The sequence below is a fragment of the Carex rostrata genome, chromosome 9 (genome assembly GCF_964058835.1).
Source record: "Carex rostrata chromosome 9, lpCarRost1.2, whole genome shotgun sequence".
Classification (NCBI taxonomy): Eukaryota; Viridiplantae; Streptophyta; class Magnoliopsida; order Poales; family Cyperaceae; genus Carex; species Carex rostrata.
The window spans coordinates 12,757,217-12,780,799 of NC_135926.1; the positions used below are offsets into that span (position 1 = coordinate 12,757,217).

At 35.8% G+C, this 23,583-nt stretch overlaps 3 protein-coding genes across 3 annotated transcripts; all 3 read left to right on the plus strand.

Moving 5' to 3' along the window:
• Positions 1-816: 816 nt before the first annotated feature.
• Positions 817-6,084, plus strand: LOC144559966 (uncharacterized). Its single transcript, XM_078309130.1, has 4 exons — positions 817-1,764; positions 1,849-3,646; positions 4,971-5,268; positions 5,934-6,084. The coding sequence occupies exons 1-4, from the start codon at positions 817-819 to the stop codon at positions 6,082-6,084; spliced, it is 3,195 nt and encodes a 1,064-aa protein (XP_078165256.1).
• A 2,921-nt stretch (positions 6,085-9,005) lies between these two features.
• LOC144559024 (uncharacterized) lies at positions 9,006-9,567 on the plus strand. Its single transcript, XM_078307930.1, has 2 exons — positions 9,006-9,415; positions 9,504-9,567. Exons 1-2 carry the CDS (start codon positions 9,039-9,041, stop codon positions 9,517-9,519), a joined length of 393 nt encoding a protein of 130 aa, XP_078164056.1. The 5' UTR covers positions 9,006-9,038; the 3' UTR covers positions 9,520-9,567.
• Positions 9,568-20,829: 11,262 nt separating this feature from the next.
• On the plus strand, positions 20,830-22,451 carry LOC144559780 (uncharacterized). The gene is made up of 2 exons (XM_078308898.1): positions 20,830-21,259; positions 21,609-22,451. The coding sequence occupies exons 1-2, from the start codon at positions 20,952-20,954 to the stop codon at positions 22,438-22,440; spliced, it is 1,140 nt and encodes a 379-aa protein (XP_078165024.1). The 5' UTR covers positions 20,830-20,951; the 3' UTR covers positions 22,441-22,451.
• Positions 22,452-23,583: the final 1,132 nt, after the last annotated feature.

The following is a 23,583-nucleotide window of genomic DNA, read 5'->3' on the forward strand; positions in this document are numbered from 1 at the left end:
TTAGGATGTGAACACATTAATTAGCGGGATTTAATTAGTGTTTGAGAAAAATTCGTCAGCATTTCTCCTTATTGCTCCTACGAGTATGTGGTTTACGCATACTTGGGGAGTTAAGGGGAAATGCTGTCGAATTTTTCTTAAACACTAATTAAATCCCGCGAATTAATGTGTTCACATATGAGGCATAATATTCAAGGAGTGGGTTACGATTGTAAACCGGCCCGTTTGTAAGCCAAGAATTTGTAACAATGTATGTTGCTCGACCACCATGACTAATTGGAATCATTATTTTAATTTAATTTACAGATGGATCGAAGTTGGATGTACGAATTGCGACGTGATACTGCAGAATATTTGGCTCGCGTTGATGAGTTCATAAAATGTGCCGAGAGTTATAGAGCGAAGACAAAGGATAACGACATCTTGTGTCCTTGTAGAGATTGTAGCAATTTTAAAAGATTTGGGGACTTGGAAGAAATTAGAGCTCATTTGATTTGTCGGGGATTTCAGAAGAGATATACATGTTGGTTTATGCATGGTGAGAAAATTGGGGAATGTAGTGCTACCAATAGAAATTTTGTTTTGGAAGACAATGTTGATATTAATGTAGAAGTTGACGATAATTTTGAGCTTCATTCCAACGATGATTTTGAGAATGTCGAAAATTTTGATAATCTACTTGAACTTAATTACAACGAGGATGATTGTGTGAATATTGATGAAAATGCAGAATACGATTTTATTGAAAATCTAGAAGACATGTTACGTGATGTGGAAGATGAAATTAGTGATAAAAATTATAAAAAATTTCAGTATATGTCTAATGAATCCAAAAGGCCGTTATATCCCGGGTGTACCAAATTTTCAAAACTGTCAGCTGTGTTGAAATTGTTGAACTTAAAAGCAGACAATGGTTGGAGCGACAAGAGTTTCACGTCCTTATTAGAGCTCTTACGAGAAATGCTCCCAGATAACAACGAGTTACCCTGTACAATATATCAGGCGAAGAAGTTGATCTGTCCAATGGGCTTGAAGGTCGAAAAAATACATGCCTGTCCGAATGACTGTGTATTGTACCGTGGAGAGTACGAGGCCATGCATGTTTGTCCTAAATGCGGTGTTGCACGGTACAGACGTAAGAACCAGGACACTGACGATGGTAACGATGAAGGAAACAAGGGTCGGGCTCCGGCTAAGTCGGTGTGGTATTTTCCGATAATACCGAGATTCAAACGGTTATTTGCAAATCCCAAAGATGCGAAATTATTGCGTTGGCATGAAGACGAGCGCAAAAGGGACGGTAAACTAAGACACCCAGCTGATTCTCCTCAGTGGAGAAACATTGATAGAGATTTCACAGAATTTGGTGGCGAATCAAGAAACCTTAGGCTAGGGTTGAGCACAGACGGAATGAGTCCGTTTGGAAACATGAGCAGTCGGCACAGTACTTGGCCAGTTCTTATATGCATTTACAATCTTCCTCTTTGGTTGTGCATGAAACGCAGGTATATAATGATGTCATTACTAATCCAAGGACCCAGACAACCCGGAAATGACATAGATGTATATCTCGCACCATTAATTGAGGACCTCCAAAAATTGTGGAGGGATGGCGTCCGGGTGTGGGATGCGTACGGTAAAGAGCAATTTGAGCTGCGGGCCATGGTATTTTGCACCATAAACGATTTTCCCGCGTACGAAAATTTATCGGGCTATAGTACTAAAGGAGCAAAAGCGTGCCCTATCTGTGAAGATGACACGCAGGTGCTGAGGTTGAAAAATTGTAAAAAGAATGTTTTCATGGGGCACCGTAGGTTTCTTCCTATTAATCACTCATACCGTAAGAAGAAGAAAGAATTCAACGGGAACACTGAGCTTGGAGTGGCACGTCGTCCGTTAGACGGGAATGGTGTCTTCCTGCTGGTTAAAAATCTTAAAGTTGTTTTCGGAAAATGTGCCAAAGCACCACCGAAAAATATTTGGAAAAAGAAGTCCATATTTTGGGAGCTACCGTACTGGGAATATTTAGAAGTGAGACACTGCCTAGATGTCATGCATATTGAGAAAAATGTCTGCGACAGTCTGATCGGCACATTGTTGAATATTCCGGGGAAGACTAAAGACTGTATCAATGCTCGAAAAGACATGGTGGAAATGAAAATAAGACCCAAGCTTGCACCGCAGGATAAAGGGAAGCAAAAGACATACCTACCTCCCGTAATGTGCACAATGTCGAAGACCGAGAAAACAAGCTTCTGTAAATGCCTTCATAGTATTAAAGTCCCATCAGGGTATTCTTCGAATATTAAGAAGCTTGTGTCCATGAAGGACATGAAATTGATTGGTCCGAAATCCCACGACTGTCATGTTTTAATGACACATATGATTCCTGTTGCAATCCGAGGAATTTTACCAAAGCCCGTTCGGCAAGCCATCACGAAGCTTTGTTTTTTCTTCAATGCAATTAATTCCAAAGTGATAGACCCGCTAAAATTGGACTCTCTGCAAAAGGAGGTCGTCGTTACTCTTTGCCATCTTGAGATGTATTTTCCGCCATCTTTTTTCGATGTTATGGTTCACCTTGTTGTTCACCTTGTGAGGGAAATTAAGATTTGTGGTCCCGTGTTCCTGCGGTATATGTATCCATTCGAGAGATTCATGGGTATTTTGAAAAGTTACGTAAGGAACCGACATCGGCCCGAAGGTAGCATCGTAGAAGGATATTCCACGGAAGAGGTGATTGAGTTTTGCACCAACTACATGACCGGTGTTGGTCCTATTGGCGTTCCAACATCTCGATACGAGGGAAGGCTCCAAGGAGTAGGGACTATTGGGTTGAAAGCCATACTTGCTGATAGAGATGAACTGTTAAAGGCACATTTTATTGTACTACAACACATGGCAGATGTCACTCCCTATATAGATGAGCACATGGCAATCCTTCGACAACAGAACTACACGAGAAGTCAGAAGTGGATTACTGACGAGCATAACCGTTGTTTCATAGGATGGCTGAAAGAAAGAGTGAAGTCACACTCCGAAATGTCGCCCGTAAGTGAAACGGTTAGATGGCTGGGCCAAGGACCCCAAATGGTTGTTAGAACATTCCAAGGATACGAGATTAATGGATATACATTTTACACTAAATTACAAAGTGATAAGAGCACCATGCAAAATAGTGGGGTGACGTTGGTGGCGACGTCTCAAGAATTCAGTAGATCAGGGGATGCCCGGCCTGTAATGGCATCAAAGTCATATTACGGTGTTATTGAAGAAATTTGGGAGCTCGTTTACAATGCTCACCTCAGCATTCCCTTGTTTCGGTGTCAATGGGTCGAAGACCGTGGCGTTAAAGTTGATAACGACGGGTTCACAATGGTAGATTTTAACAGAGTCGGGTATGTTGATGATCCGTTCATACTCGCCAAGCAAGCAACCCAAGTCTTTTATGTCACTGACCCGAGTGATGCTAGGTGGAGCATCGTCTTACCCGGAAAAAGAAGGATTGTTGGGATAGAAAACGTAATCGACGAAGAAGAGTACGACCAGTTCGATGAGATACCTCCATTTTGTGCCGATGTGCAAGCTGAGATAGCAACAACTACTGAAGAACAAGACGAAGCAAATTACATGAGATCTGACCACAGTGAAGGACTATGGGAAAATGTTCAAACAGTGGAAAAAAAGAAAAAAAGGAAAAAAAAAACCAATGTATAATATTTATTTCGTTTAACCGTGAACAATTTCATATTTATATTCCAGAAAAAAACAATTTATAATATTTATTTCTTTTATAATATTTCAGAGATGAATAGCCGAATAGATAAGCATAGTTTATTTGCATTACTGATGAGATCTTTGGATGACTGTAAACCGATCGATAATATTTTACTGTGTTTTTGTATTTTACATTTTATTTGTTTATTTATTCCTTTTAAATATAAATTTTATGAATATAGATATCTGATAAGCAGAACCGATGGTGAGAGAACCCATCGAACAGCCCCCTTTTCCCTTAAGAAGAGTTTTAATGACAAATTGCTTTTCTACACGGACATGTAGTTAAATGTCCGTGTAGCTCTCTTTTAGCTATGTATTTCTTTTTTTGAATATTTTAAAATGTTTAAAAACCTTTCTAAATGTTCGCAGCCATTTTGCATTTATCCTTAAGTTTTTACATTTATTATTTAAACTGGAAAAGGAAACTACGCTCCATATTATGAAATTTTGCATTTATTCTTACTATTTAATATGGTTTTGTATGATCTGTTGTTCAATATTATGATTTCGTATCATTGTTTATATGTAGTGTTTTTTTTCTAGTTGACATATTAAGTGCATCATTTAAGAATAAAAAAATAAAGGCAACTTATTATTTATGTAAGTACCAACAAAAATCCGTTTAGAAAGGTTTTCCACACGGACCTTTAATCCGTTTGGAAAACCTTTCTAAACGGATTTTTAATTAAAACTCCGTGTAGAAAGGTTTTTCACACGGACTTTTAACTACAAATCCGTGTAGAAAGGTATTCCACACGGACTTTTAGCCCTACTCTTTATTAATTAGTTTTTACTCTTTTACATGTATTAATTATGAGCAGGCTTTTGCATCGTTGGAACTTATGACTATTAAATAAAAGAAAATTGAAAGGGCACCATATTCATTCCCTAACCCTTTAGTAATTAGAGCCATATTTATTGACCAAAACTATTAGAAAGAATCGTACACGGACGTTTAATCAAACGTCCGTGTAGAAATAGTTATTTTAATTAAGACGTCCGTTATGCATGAATCTTGTAAAATGTTGCATTTATTTTGAAGCGCGGAATTCGAATAGTTGCCTTTCTATGTAATTATCTGAGAAGACGATCAAAACAACTTCATAATTCTATATAATCCGAGAAACTCCATTACAAAACAATCTGAATTGTACATTTCTTTTGAACTTACTTCTTTAATTTGTTCCCAGGAAAAATGGATCCCTACTCATCCGATGACTCACAAAATAACAATGACTACTCAAACTCTAACGATTCAAATAGTTCTGAGAGTGAGTTCTTCCAGCAAACTGAAGGTTCAGACTCAGACGACTCACAAAACGACTTACCCACTGGAGGCATACAGTGCACAGTGTGCCAAGAGGTCGGAAAATATGAGTGGTTGTTCCATTGCAACCACTGTCAAGACTCATACCACCCGTTATGCGTCTGCTCAAATACTTACCAAGGCAGCAGAGATCCGAGATACAATTCATGGATCTGCCCTAGGTGCGAGAACGATGACCAAGAAGAAGAAGATGATGACGAAGACGACGATGATGAAGAAGAAGAGGAGGGAGAGGAAGAGGAGGAAGAGGAAGAGGCTGCTGGAGAAGATGATGAGGAGGAAGGAGAAGAGGAAGACGAGGAGAAGAGAAGGGCGAGGAAGAAGCAGAAAAAAAATGAAGAAGATCAAGAAAGCAATAAAGACAAAAAAGATTAATCTTCAAATAAAACCAAGAAATAGATTATTTTTATTTTTAATATTAAATAATTTATATTTCATTTGTCTATATTTTAATTGTTTATATTTTGTCTGTTTATATTTTATGAATCTTTACTTAAATATTAATATAAATATGAGATTATTAATATAAAGGTATTTTAACACTTCAATTGAATATCCATGTAGAAAGGTATTTTAACACTTTAATTTAACACGTTAATTTATATCTATAACATATTAACATTATTAATTATTTAGATAGCATCATTTATTTAACAAAAAAGAAAAATTTATAGAAAACAAAATGTTGATTAAATTAAACAAAATATATTACATCAAAAAGGATCCTGGCTAATACATCATATAACACAAAAAAACTGATTAAAGAAAATACAGAAGAAGAAAACAAAAAAAAATAGCTAAATTAATGAAACATGCCTTCATAAAGGCCCTGGCGCGACCCCGGCCTCCTCCTAATCCAGGGGCTCTTTGGCCTGATCCAGCGATCGCCCCTCCTTATGTACGGCTTTGGTGGTGGATGCCCCCTTGGACTTCGGCGTGGCACATTTGAAGGCGGCCACGGCCATGTCCTCCTGTAGTTGGGAGGAGGCCTGAGATAGCCAGGAGGGACTTCGAAACCGGGGGGGAGTTCGAAATTAACATCAACCTCTTCGGGCGGGACGTAGCCGGAGGGCAATGGCCACGGCACATTTGAGGGGTGAGCACTGCCGGCCGGAGGGACTGCGGCCATTTCTACTTGCAAATAAAATTTATATAAATATCTTGATCGAACTAGTTTCATATAGAATTTTGAAGAGCCGTTTCGTCTTCTAAGAATTTTAAATTAATAAATATTTGCACACGGACGTTTAATGAAATATCCGTGGAGACATTCTCTATCATTTCTAAACGGTTTTTTACTTAAACATCCGTGTAGAAAGTTAAAAGATTTGCTATTTAAACTGAAAATGTGCTTTTTAAATAATTATCTAATGGAAGTCGGAACGACGTCGCTTCAAACTCTGAAATTTTATTATTTATAAATATTTGAGTTTAGATGCAAATTAAGTTTAAAAATTTAAAAAAAAAATAAAAATATGTCTTTACATTTCGAACTTCCCAAGGCGCGAATTTGTTTCCGCGAACGCATAGAATTTATACACGGATTATTAATGAAATAACCGTCTAGAAATGTCTTCCTTCACGGATGTTTAATTAAATATCCGTGTATAAATGGTTTGCGCGAAATAAAATGCGCGCTGGGTCGGCCTGGTCACTTTCTTTTCAAAATCCCTTCGTCTCCTCTTAACCCTAAACCCACACGTCTCCTCCTCTCTCTTTCCGTGGTTCCTCTCTCTTGGTGCTGCCACTGTTGGTGTTTCGCTCTGTCCTCCTGTAGTTGGTGAACCTCTAAGCTCCTCTCGCTCGCTCGGTAGATTGTAGAAAGAACGATGACACATTCAGGTGAGGATAATGTAGAGAATGTAGCTGTGATGGATAATGTAGAAGGAGAGAATGTAGCTGTCATGGAAGAAGAGGTCTCGCAGGCTCGGCCTGAAAAAAGGAAAAGAGGTCCGACAATGTGCAAGAAGATCACTGAGCAGAAGGAAATATTGCCAATCGAATTCCACAAGAACGGCTGTGCGACGGGTGATAATCGGGCAAAGTACTCAAATTTTTGCGCCTCCACGGTGAAGAAACATGCATCTATCCTGGTCGAGCGCTGGGATCAGTTTGATCAAAAGAAGGACAAGGACCAATGGTGGAACATTGTGAAGGTAAAGTACCTAACAATTCTAATTTTTTTTTTGGAGTAGATGAACTTACATGCAGTAGTTTCGTTGTCAATCAGGACCAGTGGAACATCGTGGACGACCCAAAAGACAAGATAAAGGGAGTGTCTTTGAAGATAATGAATGAAGCTTGGAAGCAATTCAAGAGCAGGTTGAAAACACTTTACATGGATCAAGGGAAAGATCCGTTGCCAGTGTATCCTTGGCTGACACAAGAGGTGTGGGAGGAGTTCCAAGCTTTGAAGAAAACAGAAGAATTCAAGGTATGTAAATTTAGGTAACTCATTAGAGCATCTCCAACAGTGATTGCTTATGGATTGCTTATGCTGATGCGTCAATTGTTTCTGTAATTGCTGGGTTGTACGGCTATTGCTTATTTAGCAATTGTTGGAATTAATTTCATAACCGCACAAATTAGCAATTAATTTCAATTGCTGGATTGGAGATGCTCTTAGTTTTTGTTCTTTCTCAATCTGTACCCATCTTCCTTAAGTAATGGATTTACTTTGATGTTCGAAGAAAAAAAGTGAGAAGGGCAGGAAGATCGCCAAAATGAACAAGTACCCGCACAAATTAGGGTCAGGTGGTTACGAGGGTAAGTCGAAAGAATGGGCAAAAGTTATTTTGAAAAACCAACAGTCTGACTCACCCGTGGTTAAGATAAAAAATCCTAGGGGCCAAGATTGGCTCATGGGAAGATCTGAGGTAACCCTTGAGGGGCGGATAGTACTCCCAAAAGACGTGGAGCCCGTTGCTCATAAAATGGTAAGAGCCTTTTGTTATAACTGTGTCATTCAAACAAAATCATAACTCTGTGTACATTACTTAGTGTTTTGTTATAACCAATTTTTTAATTAACAGTTGGAGGTGGAGGAGGTCAATTCTGGTGCCCGGACTGTCGCAAGTCAAGAAGATTCCTTGTCCTTGGCGCTCCCGAATCCAGAACACACCGGTCGAGTTAGGGGCAGAGGGGTCTACACGGGCTGGAAGGAGGAATTCAATGGAGCAAAACCCCGGAGAAGACCTCGTGCCAAGGTCAACAAAGACGAGATGGAATCAAGGTTGGCGCAGGTGCGCCAGGAGGTACGCGAGGAGCTTTCAATGGAGTACAACCAGAAGCTGGCTGAGCTGGAATCAAGGATGGTGAACCAAATGCACCAAATTAGGCAGCCATCCGAGGACCGACCTCCCGTTTCTCCGGGAATTCGGCGAAGCAGTCAGGCATCCGGGACCGAAGTGATAGGCGGCTTGGACAATCTAAAGGTAACCACTACTTGTTCATAATCGAAAGGTATTGTTGATTCTCGCGGTTAATTCGCTAGACAATATTATTTCATTCTAAAGACAACTAATTGCTGATAATTATTGCAGGAGGCCACAGCATGCGACCTCGTCATGTATTTCGGTACTACTCCTCTGACCATTGCTAAGGGCACTGTATATCCTCCTGCAGCCGGTGATCAGTTGAGGCCCAACTATCTCCGCGTAGCGATTGAGAAGATCACGCAGGATTGGGCTGTGAGAATACCTCTTCCTGTCCCTGTCGATGAAATGGTGGTGCTTGATGATGCCCGCTATTCGACAGTCCAATGGCCGAAAAATCAAATTATTTTGGACAATGTACGTAAACTCCAAATTAATGGGATATCTTATTCAAATCATTCTTTTCAAATACTTGAAAAAGACATATACAACATTTGATACAGATACGAAGAGGTGAGACAATCAATGAGGATGAAGCGTTGTCACCGGTACGGGACATGGAATTATACTTGGTGTCTGTTGCGCCAGAAGTGCCTGATGCGCCAGTGGATGCGCCAGTAGATGCGCCAGTGGATGCGCCAGTGGATGCGCCAGTGGATGCGCCAGTAGATGCGCCAGTGGATGCGCCACTAGACCGTACGGGGCTCACAGCAGAAGAGGTTAGCCGTTTGCCTGGTCAGTTGCAGACTCTCCACGCCCACTTGATCAAGGCACCCAAGGACATGACGGCTGTTACCTTCAGTGTCCCCCCCGGTATGTTTCTACACGATGGCAGGGAGGTCGTGCTGCCTTTCACAGAATTCAACGACTTTCTACAGGGCGCCTCGTCAAGCGATAAATGGCTCGATGTGGGAGTCATCACCGTTTTCCTCATGTTAGTGACCAATCAATTATTTATATCATGTGTATAGCACTCAAATATATATACTCTAATGTAAAATAATGATTTTTCAGGTTCCTAGTCCAGAAATGCCGTGAGACCGCATCGAAAGGTAATGTGAACTTGTGTGCACTTTTGGACCCCGGCAGAATTAATGGAAACATGTTGGAATGGTATGAGGATGATTGTGTCGACTACTTGCGTAAAGCGATGCATCATGCTCGTGGGGATCAAAAGAAATTTCTTCTCCTGCCATACCACCAAAAGTAGGTTACTTGTAACCCTTAATTGTTTATATTTTCAGTTAAACAATTACACAATGAACCATAGCAAACAGTTGTGTCACCATTACATGCTGAAATATATATGTCACTAATTTTATGCTAAAGTACTACAATTCTTCTCCCCCCACAGCTCCCACTGGTGTTTGTTGGTGATTGTGCCACTTGAAAATATGATTTATGTCATGGATTCAAGGCGGCCCGACAAATCCATCACCACTCAGCAGTCTAAAAGAGTCATGACTGTTATAATTAAGTAAGTTATCTAAATATCACTTGGTTTGATTTTTTTTTTATAATTGTGGAATTGCTAATTACAGTCACTCAATTTTGTAAGGGCTTTTCGGCAATATCTTAAAGAGGGTGGAGTGCAGAGCACGGGTAAGAGCAGAAATAAAATGAATGGGCTCTGGAAGGAGGTGAGCACACTATAATTTTATAATTTCATATTTTTGGGTTCAAAAATTTATTGTCATTCTGACATAGGCTGCTGAATGTAAATATCAGTGCCCGCAACAGATTGGCGGTTGGGAGTGCGGTTATTACACGATGATTTTTATGTTTCACTTTGTTGAGAGCATACAATTCAAATGGCCAGCATATCCGGTATGTAATTCATATGTTTTGCCTTGACTTGTCCATACAATTAATATTGATTTCCTCTAAACTTGTTTTATTAGTTGCATTGTTATAATTGCAATAATTTATTTCTATAAAGCAAAACAGAGATGTAGTTGCCGTATTTTTGTAACTTGCATGTTTCGAATTTTTTGTAGTATTCACCAGATTCAAAGAGTTACTCCAAGGAGCAGTTAGATCACTTTAGATGTATGTGGGCAGATTTTTTTATAAAAGAATTTTGTAAACCAGAATATGGATTTGTATGATCTTTGTATAATTCAGTGTACATGAATTTTGTATTAATTTTTTATATAATTTGGAAATTTCGAAAATTTACCGGTTTTGGTATTCTTATTTTGGAAATTCTCTGTTCTGGAATTGATCTGATTTTAAATGGCTGGCAAAACTGGAGGCTAGCCAAAAAAAAGCAAAATTTAAAAAAAAAAAAGTAGTTCAATTATACACGGACATTTTAAAATTTATCCGTGTACAAAGGTTTTTCCAAATTAAAAAAATAAAGAAGAAAATTAATACATAAAATTATATATTAAAAAAATATTAAAAAATAAGAGAGCTACACGGATATTTAATTATACATCCGTGTACAAAGATCATTCAATATAAAAAAAATATTAAAAAATAAGAGGGGTACACGGATTTTAATTATACATCCGTGTAGAAAGGTGTTTCCACATTAAAAAAATAAAGAAGAAAATTAATACATAAAATAATATATTTAAAAAATATTAAAAAATAAGAGAGCTACACGGATATTTAATTATACATCCGTGTAGAAAGGTGTTTCCACATTAAAAAAAAAGAAGAAAATTAATACATAAAATAATATATTTAAAAAATATTAAAAAATAAGAGAGCTACACGGATATTTAATTATACATCTGTGTAGAAAGGTCATTCAATATTAAAAAATATTAAAAAATAAGAGAGGTACACTGATATTTAATTATACATCCGTGTAGAAAGGTGTTTCCACATTAAAAAAATAAAGAAGAAAATTAATACATAAAATTATATATTAAAAAAATATTAAAAAATAAGAGAGCTACACGGATATTTAATTATACATCCGTGTAGAAAGGTCATTCAATATTAAAAAATATTAAAAAATAAGAGAGGTACACGGATATTTAATTATACATCCGTGTAGAAAGGTGTTTCCACATTAAAAAAATAAAGAAGAAAATTAATACATAAAATTATATATTAAAAAAATATTAAAAAATAAGAGAGCTACACGGATATTTAATTATACATCCGTGTAGAAAGGTCATTCAATATTAAAAAATATTAAAAAATAAGAGAGGTACACGGATATTTAATTATACATCCGTGTAGAAAGGTGTTTCCACATTAAAAAAATAAAGAAGAAAATTAATACATAAAATTATATATTAAAAAAATATTAAAAAATAAGAGAGCTACACGGATATTTATTTATATATCCGTGTAGAAAGATATTTCAATATTAAACAAAATTAAAAAATAAGAGAGCTACACGGATATTTAGATAAATAACCGTGTAGAAATCTAATTGTACACGGTTTTTTATGTAATAATCCGTGAAGCTCGGTTATGGAGAGCGCCAGTGTCAAGTATTTGTAAACGGCTGTGTATGTAATAATCCGTGTAGCTATTCGGTAATTGTACGCGGTAAATATCCGTGTGTATATATACAAGGATTTCTAAACCGTGACAGCCTACGCGGCGGGAAATCCGTGTAGCTCGCTTGTTTATGTCCGTGTATAATCACTTATTCTGTAGTAGTGTTCGGCTCGCTCATTGTCAAAGCAAGCAAGCCATGAGCCACTTTTTTAGCTCGAGTCCAAATGTTAGCTCGCTCACGACTCGCTCGTTGCTAAAACGAGCGAGCCATGAGCTTAGTCTAGCTCGGGCCGAGCCGGCTCGTTGCCAGCCCTATTGTTGACCTTCAGTATGGATTGCGTGAAGAATCCTTGTGAGCCGCGATTCCAATCAAATGCACTACGACTCTTCAACTATTCAGTTATGTTTGAGTGATTCGACTCTTCAAGAAATCCTTCAGAGACTACAACAACTGATACTTGGAAGAAATTAGATGGGATCTATATGCAAAAATGGGTCATTGATCGGTTGCGTTTGAAGTAGAGGTGTCTTTCTTTCAAGATGACATAAGGTACATCCGTTAAGGTCTATATTTTAGACTATATCGCACTTCTCAATTACATGGAGAGAATTGGTAACAAGGTGGACATCAATAGATAGTGATTTGTTAAGGGCTGGGAATGGCCATGAAGATGTTAGTTTGATTGTCGATAAAGGAAGAGAAAAGGGGAAGAATTTGACTTGATCACCGACCTATTCGAGCTATAAACACAGAAACCTAATTCGCAACTATTGTAGGAAGAAAGGCGTATCAAGGCCAACCTTTTCAAGCTCAAGAATAAACAGAAGGCACACCAAAATGATAATTCTTCAGACTATGCTAATTTAGTTAAAATTCAAGTTGATGATGTTTTCTAGAGGTTTATTTTGGAGTTTTGCTTTAGAATGAGATTTCAAATAAAGGAGAGGATTGTTGTGTATGTCTCTCATCTCATCATGTAGTTACATCAGTCTTGATTTAACAGAATGTTAAAAAAAGCAAATTCAAATTTGACATACTATATTAAGGTGTTGGCTTGTGCTGTAATTTACTTGTCTGTTTGACTAGATTTGCAAAACATATATTAATTGTATTTTACAGTTTTTCTTCTTGAGATATTGTGCAGGTTCATGATAACAAAAGATTCAATAATTACACATTAAGGATGAATTAATAAACTGTCATACAACATCAAGGATGTAGTCATGAAACACAAGACATTGGACAATAGAAGCATAATCTCAAAATTAGGATAATTAATTTATAAAATTGGTAAAATAAGCTTGAGAATGAACTAAGTGAGGCCTACCATTACAACAGTCCAGGAACCGTTGTAACAGAATAAATAAATCCTCTACCAGCGTGTGACAGATTAAATCAGTTGGTACCGTCACCCAACGGTCGGTGTTCCAGAGAATTTCCGTTGTGAGAACCGTTATAATAGTCCAGGACCGTTATACATAAAATCTACCATTATGGTTTCCAATGCTCCAAACTAGCGTAAGTTAACCTACCATTACAATGATCCATGAACCGTTATAACGATAGGGCCAAATTACTTCATTTTTATAATCTCTCTATAAATAGAAGCAATACCAATGTTTGGAGGATTACTCTAGCTGCCTCCAACTTTAATATTTTGAATTTTTAGATCTAGAGAAAGCCGTTGTTGCTTGTGCACTTAAACTTAGATATTCACAATCAATCTCAAGCTTATTTAACCAATACACATACTCTTAGAGTGATCCTGCGAGATCAACCTTTTACTTCTGAGCCTTAGTTGCTCACTTTGTTATCCTTGAGCCTTTAGTTGCTCGTGAGCCGATTCCGTGCTCGGGCCGTGTGACTTCCTAGAATATTGTAAGGGCTCATTGGTTCCACCTTGTACTCCTTTTTCATTGGGTAAATAAAGACGCACCATCTGGAAGGTTGCGGGCCCCGGAGACATAAGCGTTAGTGCCGAATTCCGTAAACAACTCCTGTGTCAAGTATCTCTAAACTCTACTTTTTATTTTATTATCTTATATTTTAGTTTAGGACTAAGTTATTCGAGTTTTTGCCGATAATAACTGTAAGACACACTACGGACTTATAACATAGATTAAAAGTTTAAAAATTAATGTCATATTTACCTCGTCTAAGTAGCTTTGGGACCAACATAAGGAAGATGTTTTTAGTATTTTAGTATGTAAAGTATTTTAGGAAGAATCATTTGTACTTCATGTAATATGAAGTCAACAAATATAATTAAGTTTCTTCATAAAATTATGTTTCTGACCTCTTCTTAAGAAATCCTAACAATTAATGAACGGAAAAGATAAAAACTTGGAAGTCTATAAAAGATAATAAGACTGGAGAGAAATAAAACCAGAGGATGGAACAGTATAGAAGACAAATAATTTAGTTCTACTCAATAATTAAATATACATCACTCTTTTAATCAATGCAGAACAATCTCTTTTTTATGAATCTATACTCTTCAAAACAACACTCTTCGTCTCTTCGATCGATCAATATTTTAATTTATTTTTACTGCTGGTGTCATAATTTTAAAGTCAATTTGAGGGATTAAAAGCTAGCTAATTTAAAACATTGAGTGGCATATAGAAAAGAGAACCGCGGGTATACGTAATGAAAGAGACTCAGTAGTGACAATTGGTGAATTAGCGAAAACTTAAAAGACAAAACGGACCAAAAATCAACTTACATATTCAACCCAAGAGCAAATAATTTTCAAAATCAATCGATTATTTACCAAAAATAAATTGTTGTAAATAAGAAACTCACTGGAGACAGCCCGGAAAATGAGACGAAACCTATTTGACAAGTTGTAACTAAAAATCTGTGATTGATATATATATACTCCTTCAAGTTGGGCAAGCTCCATTGACGATTGACCTGAGCAATTCCTTTCAAGCTGGAAAATTTCAATTTATATACCATCCATCTGGAAAGAAGGCACGAATTTGCTGTTGGCTGTTGGTCGGAAACAAAGAGATGAGAAACGCGTGGCGCTTTGTTGCAGTCTCGTGGTCGTGGACGTGGACTGTTCTCAGGGTTAATATATATATATATTAATTATTTTAGAATGTTAATTCTCCCGCGTACAGAAACTTGTATTTGAATTGGCCTTTTCACTCAGGGAAACTGCCGAGGAGCTTCACAACGAAAGTGTTATTGCATGCTATCGGTCGTTCAGCACGTACTTCAGCTTAAGCGCTGAGTTCTATTTATCGCTAGCTCCAGCATTGTTTTATGTATTAAATTATCGCTAGCTATTATCCTTAAACCTTGATTATTACTCCAAGAAGCCCCAAGAATTAATTTTTCATAATTTCATACAAATATGATTCAACTGAAAATATTTTCAAACATGATTACCATTTATATAGGACACGATTTGTAGCTAGGCTTGTTTTACAATTGTCTCTTTTTCTCTTTGTTGATCAGTTGAAGAATAATTTCTCGACATTCTCTGTTATAATTTAAAGACATAACATGTTGAAATACCTTATGTTTTTCATGTCTCAGCGTGCCTCGCATCTTTTTGTCTGTCACCATTTTCATAATTTCTTCAAGCCTCATGCCTTTAATGTTTAAATGGCTTTTGCTCTGCCCCTATCTCTCTTTTAGCCACAGTTTCTTAACCACACACAATCTTTTTACTATTTTTTTTTCGAATTATTGAAATCATTGTTTTTCAGAAAATTTGAGCCATAAAAAATCACTGTTTTTGGATGGTCCAGAATTTTCAGATCAAGTGATTTTCTAAATATCTAAAAAAATAGTAAAAAAATTTCAAAAAAATGTAAAATTTGGTCTCCAAACACATATTAATATGGAGAACAAGATGAACGGTTCGGATTGACCGTTAGGATTTGAAAACTCGAATATAGAGCCGTAGCATGGTAACAACCCGTGATATGCATAGTACCATAGACTCACTCAAAAACAAATCTCTAGTAACTGTACTCATAATTTTACATATATTTTCTCAATATTGTAATAAGATATCAGAAAAAAATTAACAAATCATTATATTATACGTACATCAATAATATTAATGGAGTTATAAGTGCATCAATATATATCAAGTATGTACATTAGTTCATTCATGATAACTATTTCTTTCTTTAACAATTATCTTTTTAAATCTAAAATAATTAATTCTAAGTTGTCACTACATTATATATATAGCCAAATTGGATTGACTTTTAATTTGCCTTTTTATTTATATGTTATTTTTTTTTTAAAGGATAAAGAATTATCATACATATTTTACCACATCCAACATCAATAATAAATATCTAACTCATCTAAGTTAACCGCAATAGTATGAAAATCAAGGGTACGTATATATACTACTCAACCCGGCCATTTTTTTTAATACCTTTTAAAAAAAGAAAAATTTAAAAATGTCCTCCGATTTGTTTTTTTTTTAAAAAAAAAAAATGCCCCGACCGCTGGGCCTACGGGTGGCCCAAAAACCAAGAGGACCGCTGGTTACAGAGGCAGGCCACATCCCTACCCGACCGCCCCCTGCAGGGGCGGGTCGCTCCTCTATCAGACCGCCCCCCCACGGACGAATAAACTTGGATCCGTCTTGTCCTCCTCTTTCCGGAAAGTGCTCATATGCGCGAATCTGACTCTCGTAGCCAAAGTTATTGCTGTTTAAAGTTTTTTCGAAAACTAAACTTTGAAAATTCATAACTAACTGTAGAAAAATCCAAATAAATTGAAATTTGTGTCAATTTTGTGTATTTTTGAATGCTCTACATGTTGGTATAATCACTTTTGTAGTTTGGTTCCTATATTAGTCTAAACTTGCTAATTTAATAGCAGATGTCAAATTTGATATTTTTAGTGCATTGCACTATACCAGTGGCCTTTGCCTAGTGCTTGGCTGCGGAGTTTGGACTTGGTACCATACCAGAGGTCTGTCTAGGGTGCTTTGCGCATGGACAGAGATCTAATTTGAGATTTGAACATATTTTAGTAGCTCTAAACTACTGTTTTAGTACCATAAATAAAGAGAAGAAGATCAACAAGTTGTCAGAGCTTGAAATTTTTTGAATAAAAGTCAAGTTCTTAATTACTGTTATATTTAGATTTGCGATATCTAACTGACAAATAAAATCAAAGTTTTAAAGAGTTACGACATCACTTCATAAATATATCAAATATCTTATTTTTTGGCATACACTTTAAACAATAAAACTTTTTATTCACAAAATTATTTAAATCAAATACTAGGATCTCTAATAAAAAAAAAAAATGGACCGCCCGTGGGAGGGGGGGGAGGTGGTATGTTAGAGGAGTGACCCGCCCCTACAGGGGGCGGTCTGCTTGGTGTTTTGGGCCACTCCAGGCTCAGGCAGTCGGGGTATTAAAAAAAAAAAAATCAAATCGGAGGGCATTTTTAAAATTTTCTTTTTTTAAGGGTATTAATAAAAATGGCCGCTACTCAACCAAAGTACATCTCATGTACAAATTATTTATTTTTGACAAAAATATTAATTTCTACAATTGTATCAAGCCTATATTACACATGGTTATACTATAATATTCATTAAATGTGGAGGCAATTTGTAAACTAATGTTGTGAATTTGTATAGGGACGTTAATGCTCTGGAGATGGGCATATAGCCTATGGACAGGAGGGCAAGGGAGCTCTAATAAATTTCTTAACTAAAAGACTAGACTTTGAGCACTTAGATATATATAAAGGCAAAGGCTTCTATGGACATAAGGATCTATTTGTAAAATGAACATATTTTTATTTTCAAAGTTCAAACAGTCGATCTGAACCGTTCATTTTGTTATCCATATTAATATGTGGTTGGAGACCAAATTTTACATTTTTCGGAATTTTTTTACTATTTATTAAGATGGGTACAAAATTCAATGGTTTGAATTTGATATTTTTTGTACCCATCTTAATAAATAGTAAAAAAATTCAGAAAAATGTAAAATTTGGTCTCCAAGCACATATTAATATGGAGAACAAGATGAACGGTTCGGATCGACTATTTGAACTTTAAAAATAAAAATATGTTCATTTTACAAATAGGTCCTTATATCCATAGAAGCATCACTCATATATAAATGCTGAACTTTGGAAGTTTAGTTGGAAGTTTACAATCGAGGCTGGATTTTGTGAAACTTTCCTTTTTTTTGTTGAAATTTTCTAATAATTTCGAATCTGTTAGTTCGATTAATAATTTCTTCTTAGTACAAAATTTATCCGTTCCTTGATGGGACATTTCTGTGATTCTCCTTCTCTTTTACTATTTTATTCCTTTTCATTTTGATCATTGTCAGTTGGTCAGAACTTTTTTTTTTTATATATATATTTGCAATTAATATATCTAGCTTGTGCATAGTTGGATCTTGTTTCCGGCGTAAAATGTAAAATATTTATGTAATGGCACTTCAATTTGAAAAAAAAAATGAAAATTTCTCTGATGAAAAAATAATTAGTTATTTCATATGAAAAGCAAGATCCAAATTATCGCCTCATTTAGTATGGCTATTGATTTATTGTTTGCAAAATAATTAGTTATTTCATATGAAAAGAAATGAGACTTCCTTTTGCTATTCCCTTTTGTAATGGAATAGAAAACGAGCCAATCTCTTCCTCTATTTCGGTTAAACATGCTGCATTTTTATTTCCCTAGCTACATTCTCATAATTAGTTTTCTCCTAATTAGTTTATCTTACATTCTTTAAATACTGATTTTGTGTTTTTCACTACAAATATGAGCTGAAAATACAAAAGCAAAGTCATACTTTTTTTGCAAAATTATTTTCACATTTTTTGAGCTATCATCGCAATTAATAATAATTCTCTCTATTTTAAGTTGAGTATGCAAACAAGAACTAGCTTTTGATCTAGTGGTAAAGACACATTATCTCTATGTGAGAGGTTATGGATTCAAAACCTAAAATGAGAAAATTATTTGTTGTAATAATAAGGGTATTAAACAATTGGATGGCTTGACCTCCAACTTTTACTCAAAAAAGAAGTTAAGTATATATGCGACGAATATGAAAAGAGTTGGAAGTATTATGACAAAAATTTATTGAGATTTCATGATAAAAATATATATATTCAAATTAATATTATATCTTTTTGAATATTTTTAATTTAAATTTATGTAATTCCAACTTAATATTACAACAACATTAATTGTTGGTTAATTATGCTATTGATCAGTACTGTAATGGAAATTAAAATTACTCGGTATGGAGAATTACAAGTAAAAAAATCTCCACCGAACCAAAATAGTTTAGACCAACTTAATTTAAAATAATCAACTTAAGATCTTCTAAAACATTCCTGATTTTGGACGCAGCACAGTACAATTTCTTTGAAGATTCATATCTAACGCGGTTACGCGGGAGAAGAGTGTACACATAAATTTATGAACCGATCGATGGGGTTTTCTTAGAAATTAAGCAGGTATTAATTTGCTGAATGCCAACTGAAATAGTATCTATATATATTTCTTAATAACATTAATGATTAGGTGAATTCAACTGAAAAGAAGAAGATACGCATCTGACAATGATTAAGCTGAATTTATATATATATATGCGTTAATTTGTACAAGGATACTTGTAGGAATGAGATATACATTTTGTAATTTGTACAGATGTTGTTAAATTCAATCATATAAATATTATGATTTTCAAATTAGATTGATCGCAAGTAACTTCCAACACATGTCCAGCTCCCTTCCTATTGCCAATTTGCCATAGGGATTAGGGACGGAATAAATTAATATATATAAATGTCTAACCGCTCTTTGTGCTATAGTACCTTGTTATCTATAAATACGCTAACTATTTCACCACACCCTCATATTCAAGCCCAGTTAGCAATCTCTCTTCAATTAGTCTTTACAAATTACATCCGTGCAAATAATATCTCCGTTGACAAGGTGACTCTTCTTCACTTTCTTTTCTTCATTTTCATTTTCATTATTAGGTTGAACTAGGTAAACCAAATTTATAATTCGGTTTTAAAAATAGAACCGAACCGAACCGAACCAAAGTTTTATTTCACTTTGTTTGGTTCAAACCGAAATATATTAATTTATTTATTTAAAGCAATTGATTTATAATAAACCGAAGTATATTAAGAAATAAACCGGGGTATTAAAAAATAAACCGGGATATTAAGAAATAAACCGAAGTATTTAAAGCAATTAGGTAATAAGAAATAAACTGTGGCATTTCGGACCAAATTCATAATATATAAAAGTTTGATCGGTTTAGTTATTCCTGTTTTGAAAATTTCCAAACCCAACCGAGCCATTAAACTAAAAAAATCGAACCGTTTGGTCCAAACTAATTTAGTTCGGTACAAAACCGACTAAATTGGACCCAATGAACACCCCTATTCTTTATACTTAGAACTTTAATGAAGTTGGTGTTGCTGGTACCTCTATTCATTTTGCTGTATACTATACAAACAGACTTCTCTTAACTGAATATGTTTTCACCTGCTCTGTTTATTAGACAATCAATAAGTCAAAGAATTTTTCGTAATTTCATTCAAATGATTAAGTTGAAAAGTTTATGAAACCTGAATGCATACATATAATACGGGATGTTTAAATTGGGTTTTTTCTATAATTGTCCTCTGTTTTTCTTTATTCAGCTGAAAAATCATATCCATACATACGTACATTTTCTGTTATAATCGCCCTCTGTTTTTCTTTAATGATTGCTTTCGCTCTGCCCCTGTTTTATTTTTTCTCTCTTCTGTCACCATCTTATGTATTGTATAGCTATAAACATTTTTTTTTAATTATAACAATGACAGATCAATGTCTAGCTACAAGCTTAAACCAACTAGGATAAGCGATCCCAAGAGCTATCTCGTTATGTGGTCAACCAAGGGTTCAAGTTCAACTGCGACATATGCGAAGAGACTGGAGATCAGCAACTCCTCTGTTTCTGCAAAAAGTGCAAGGGATCCATGCATCCAAGTTGTGCAGGAGTTGAGACGGGATTTGTATACGGAAATGATGGAACAAAAGAACCTGTGCTTCTTGCGCTAGAGAAGCTACCGAGGAGTTGTTTTAAGTGTTCGAGGGAGATGAAGAGAAAAAACCAAATGTGTCTCCAGCAGAGACCCAGACTTGACAGAAAGGAACAATTTCCACCACCCTGTGATGTTAGGAGATCAAAATCTCCACCACAACATGGCAATAAGAGCTCTGTTCATATTTATCAGATCAAGAATTCTCATTCTATCCTTGGCCCTTCTAGCAGCAGCATAACCAGGTTTGATGTTGTTACAAAAAAAATCAAATGCTACAAGGAAATATAATATCAAAAGTTCCAAAACATTTACACACACACAAAAAAAAAAAATACAGACCAAAATTACTAACCTGGTCCAACTTTAGAATCCATCTCATGTTATTACATGATCCATCCATCAACACAGGTACCTGTATAAGTTTCAGACTTTGTAAAAGCAAAAAATAGACCCATGAAATATGCAGTTTGTATCCCTTTCTTGTCTTTCTGACATCTTTTCTCAAAATTGAATCCTCTCAATTATTTTTAATTGTTTGCTTGTGCATATAAAATAACTGATGGTATCAAGCCTCATGTTTAAATCATGCAGATTTGTTGAATTGGGCGCAGAACCTCTGCACAAGCTCGAAGAGGGTCATGACGATTGCATGGTTCACAGACATAAACCTGGTCATGAGCTTCATCCAAAGGATAATGGGACCATCTATTGCTGTTCTGGCTGCAAAATGGAAAGCTTCGGGCTGCACTATGCATGCGGAAATGCTTCTTGCTCCTTCCTCCTACATGCAGAATGCAAGTCTCCTCGTAAATTCACATGCCACCAATTCTTTCCCATGTCGACCTTTGCTTTCTCTTGTTTACACAATACTTCCTATTATAAACATAACAAGAAGGTGCACACAAATGTTTTGTGTAATGCTTGTGGAATGAATGTGAATGGATATTACTACCATAGCCTGGATGGAAAGAACAATTTGCATCCATGTTGTATCAACCTGCCGAAGCAAATCATCTGCGGCGAAAGTGGTGCGATGATGGTGCTTCAATCAAAAACCACATTCGAGTGTGGCTATTGTCATGAAAGGAGTGTGGAGGTGGGTAATGAATCAACTGATAATGTATGGTCTTATGCTGCAGAGCGCGAGAACTATCACCTTCATATAAAGTGCATGATAAATATGTTATCTGATTTGAGAGAGGATTCGATGGCTCGCCTGATATCGTGCAGGATGACCTCCAAAAACGGCAAGGCGAATATGAATCTGGAGATTGCACTTCGACAGACCATGACGCAGTGTGAAAGAAAGTTCAAAATCTTCATAAAATACGCAAAGATCGTTTTAGGTGCCATAATTTCAGCCCTCCTCGGAGATCCTACAACCTTGTTCGTCCACACTACCGTGGCACTCATTTTGAGCTGATCGCCGAATGCTTTTTAATTATGTTTGTTTTTCCTTTGCTTTTATTCTTGTCGGATTGATGTAAATGTTGTATATACAATATGTTGTCTGTTTTGTTATACAATATAAATGTTAGTCATATGTATTTAAATTTTGGTGTACATGTCTTACAAATTAATTATGTAGATTTTGTATTAGTTTATGTACTAATGAATAAATTTTGTATTATTTCAATAAAACACCACTTGTTAAATGAATCATCAAGTAGTCACTAGTGGAAAACCTGGAATCAGGATCGACCTATCTGAATCGGCTATATGAAACAACCGATTCTAATATCTATCTGGATCGGTTTTCTTAAAAAAACCGATCCTATAAACTATTCAGATCGGGTTTTATGGTCAACCGATCCTAATTTATGAACTATTAGGATCGGTTTTTTGTTAGAACCAATTCTAATACTATCATGATCGGTTTTTACAAATAACCGATCCTAATGTAACACATATTAGGATTAGATGTTTCAAAAAAACCGATCCTGATAGTATCAGAATCGGTTCTAACAAAAAACCGATCCTAATAGTTCATAAATTAGGATCGATTCTTTATAACAACCGATCCTGATAGTTGGTCATTAGGATCAGTTATTTGAAATAACCGACCCTAATAATTTTAGGATCAATTATCGTAAAGAACCGATCCTAATAATTTTAGGATCAATTATCGTAAATGGATTCTTATTTGGCGCTGCCTAGGGTTTCATTTCGCACCTCTCTTTTCTTTTTTCTCTTTCGGAAAAACCCTAGCCTCTCTTTTCTCTGCGCGATCTGATCTCTCTCCTCTGTTACCACCTAGCGTAGCCAGCTGCCCACCTCACTTGCCATCCATCTACGCGCAAAGCAGCTAACCCTAGCAAGCTGTATGGTAGACCTCATAGAAATGGAGTTCGACAATGTTGCGCTAGCTTCCTTGGTGCCCTCTCTCAGCTCAGTAATAACTCTCTACCTTCATTTCTTCTCATTTCCCCGAATTAAGCGTATGATATTAAGAGAATGTAGTCATACAGCTCAGTTAATTTTTTATACTTGTTTTTACTTTATTTTGATTAATTTTGTTACTGCCCTTTGAGTTTTTTTTTTTTTTTTTTTTTTTGTAGTTTTGGCC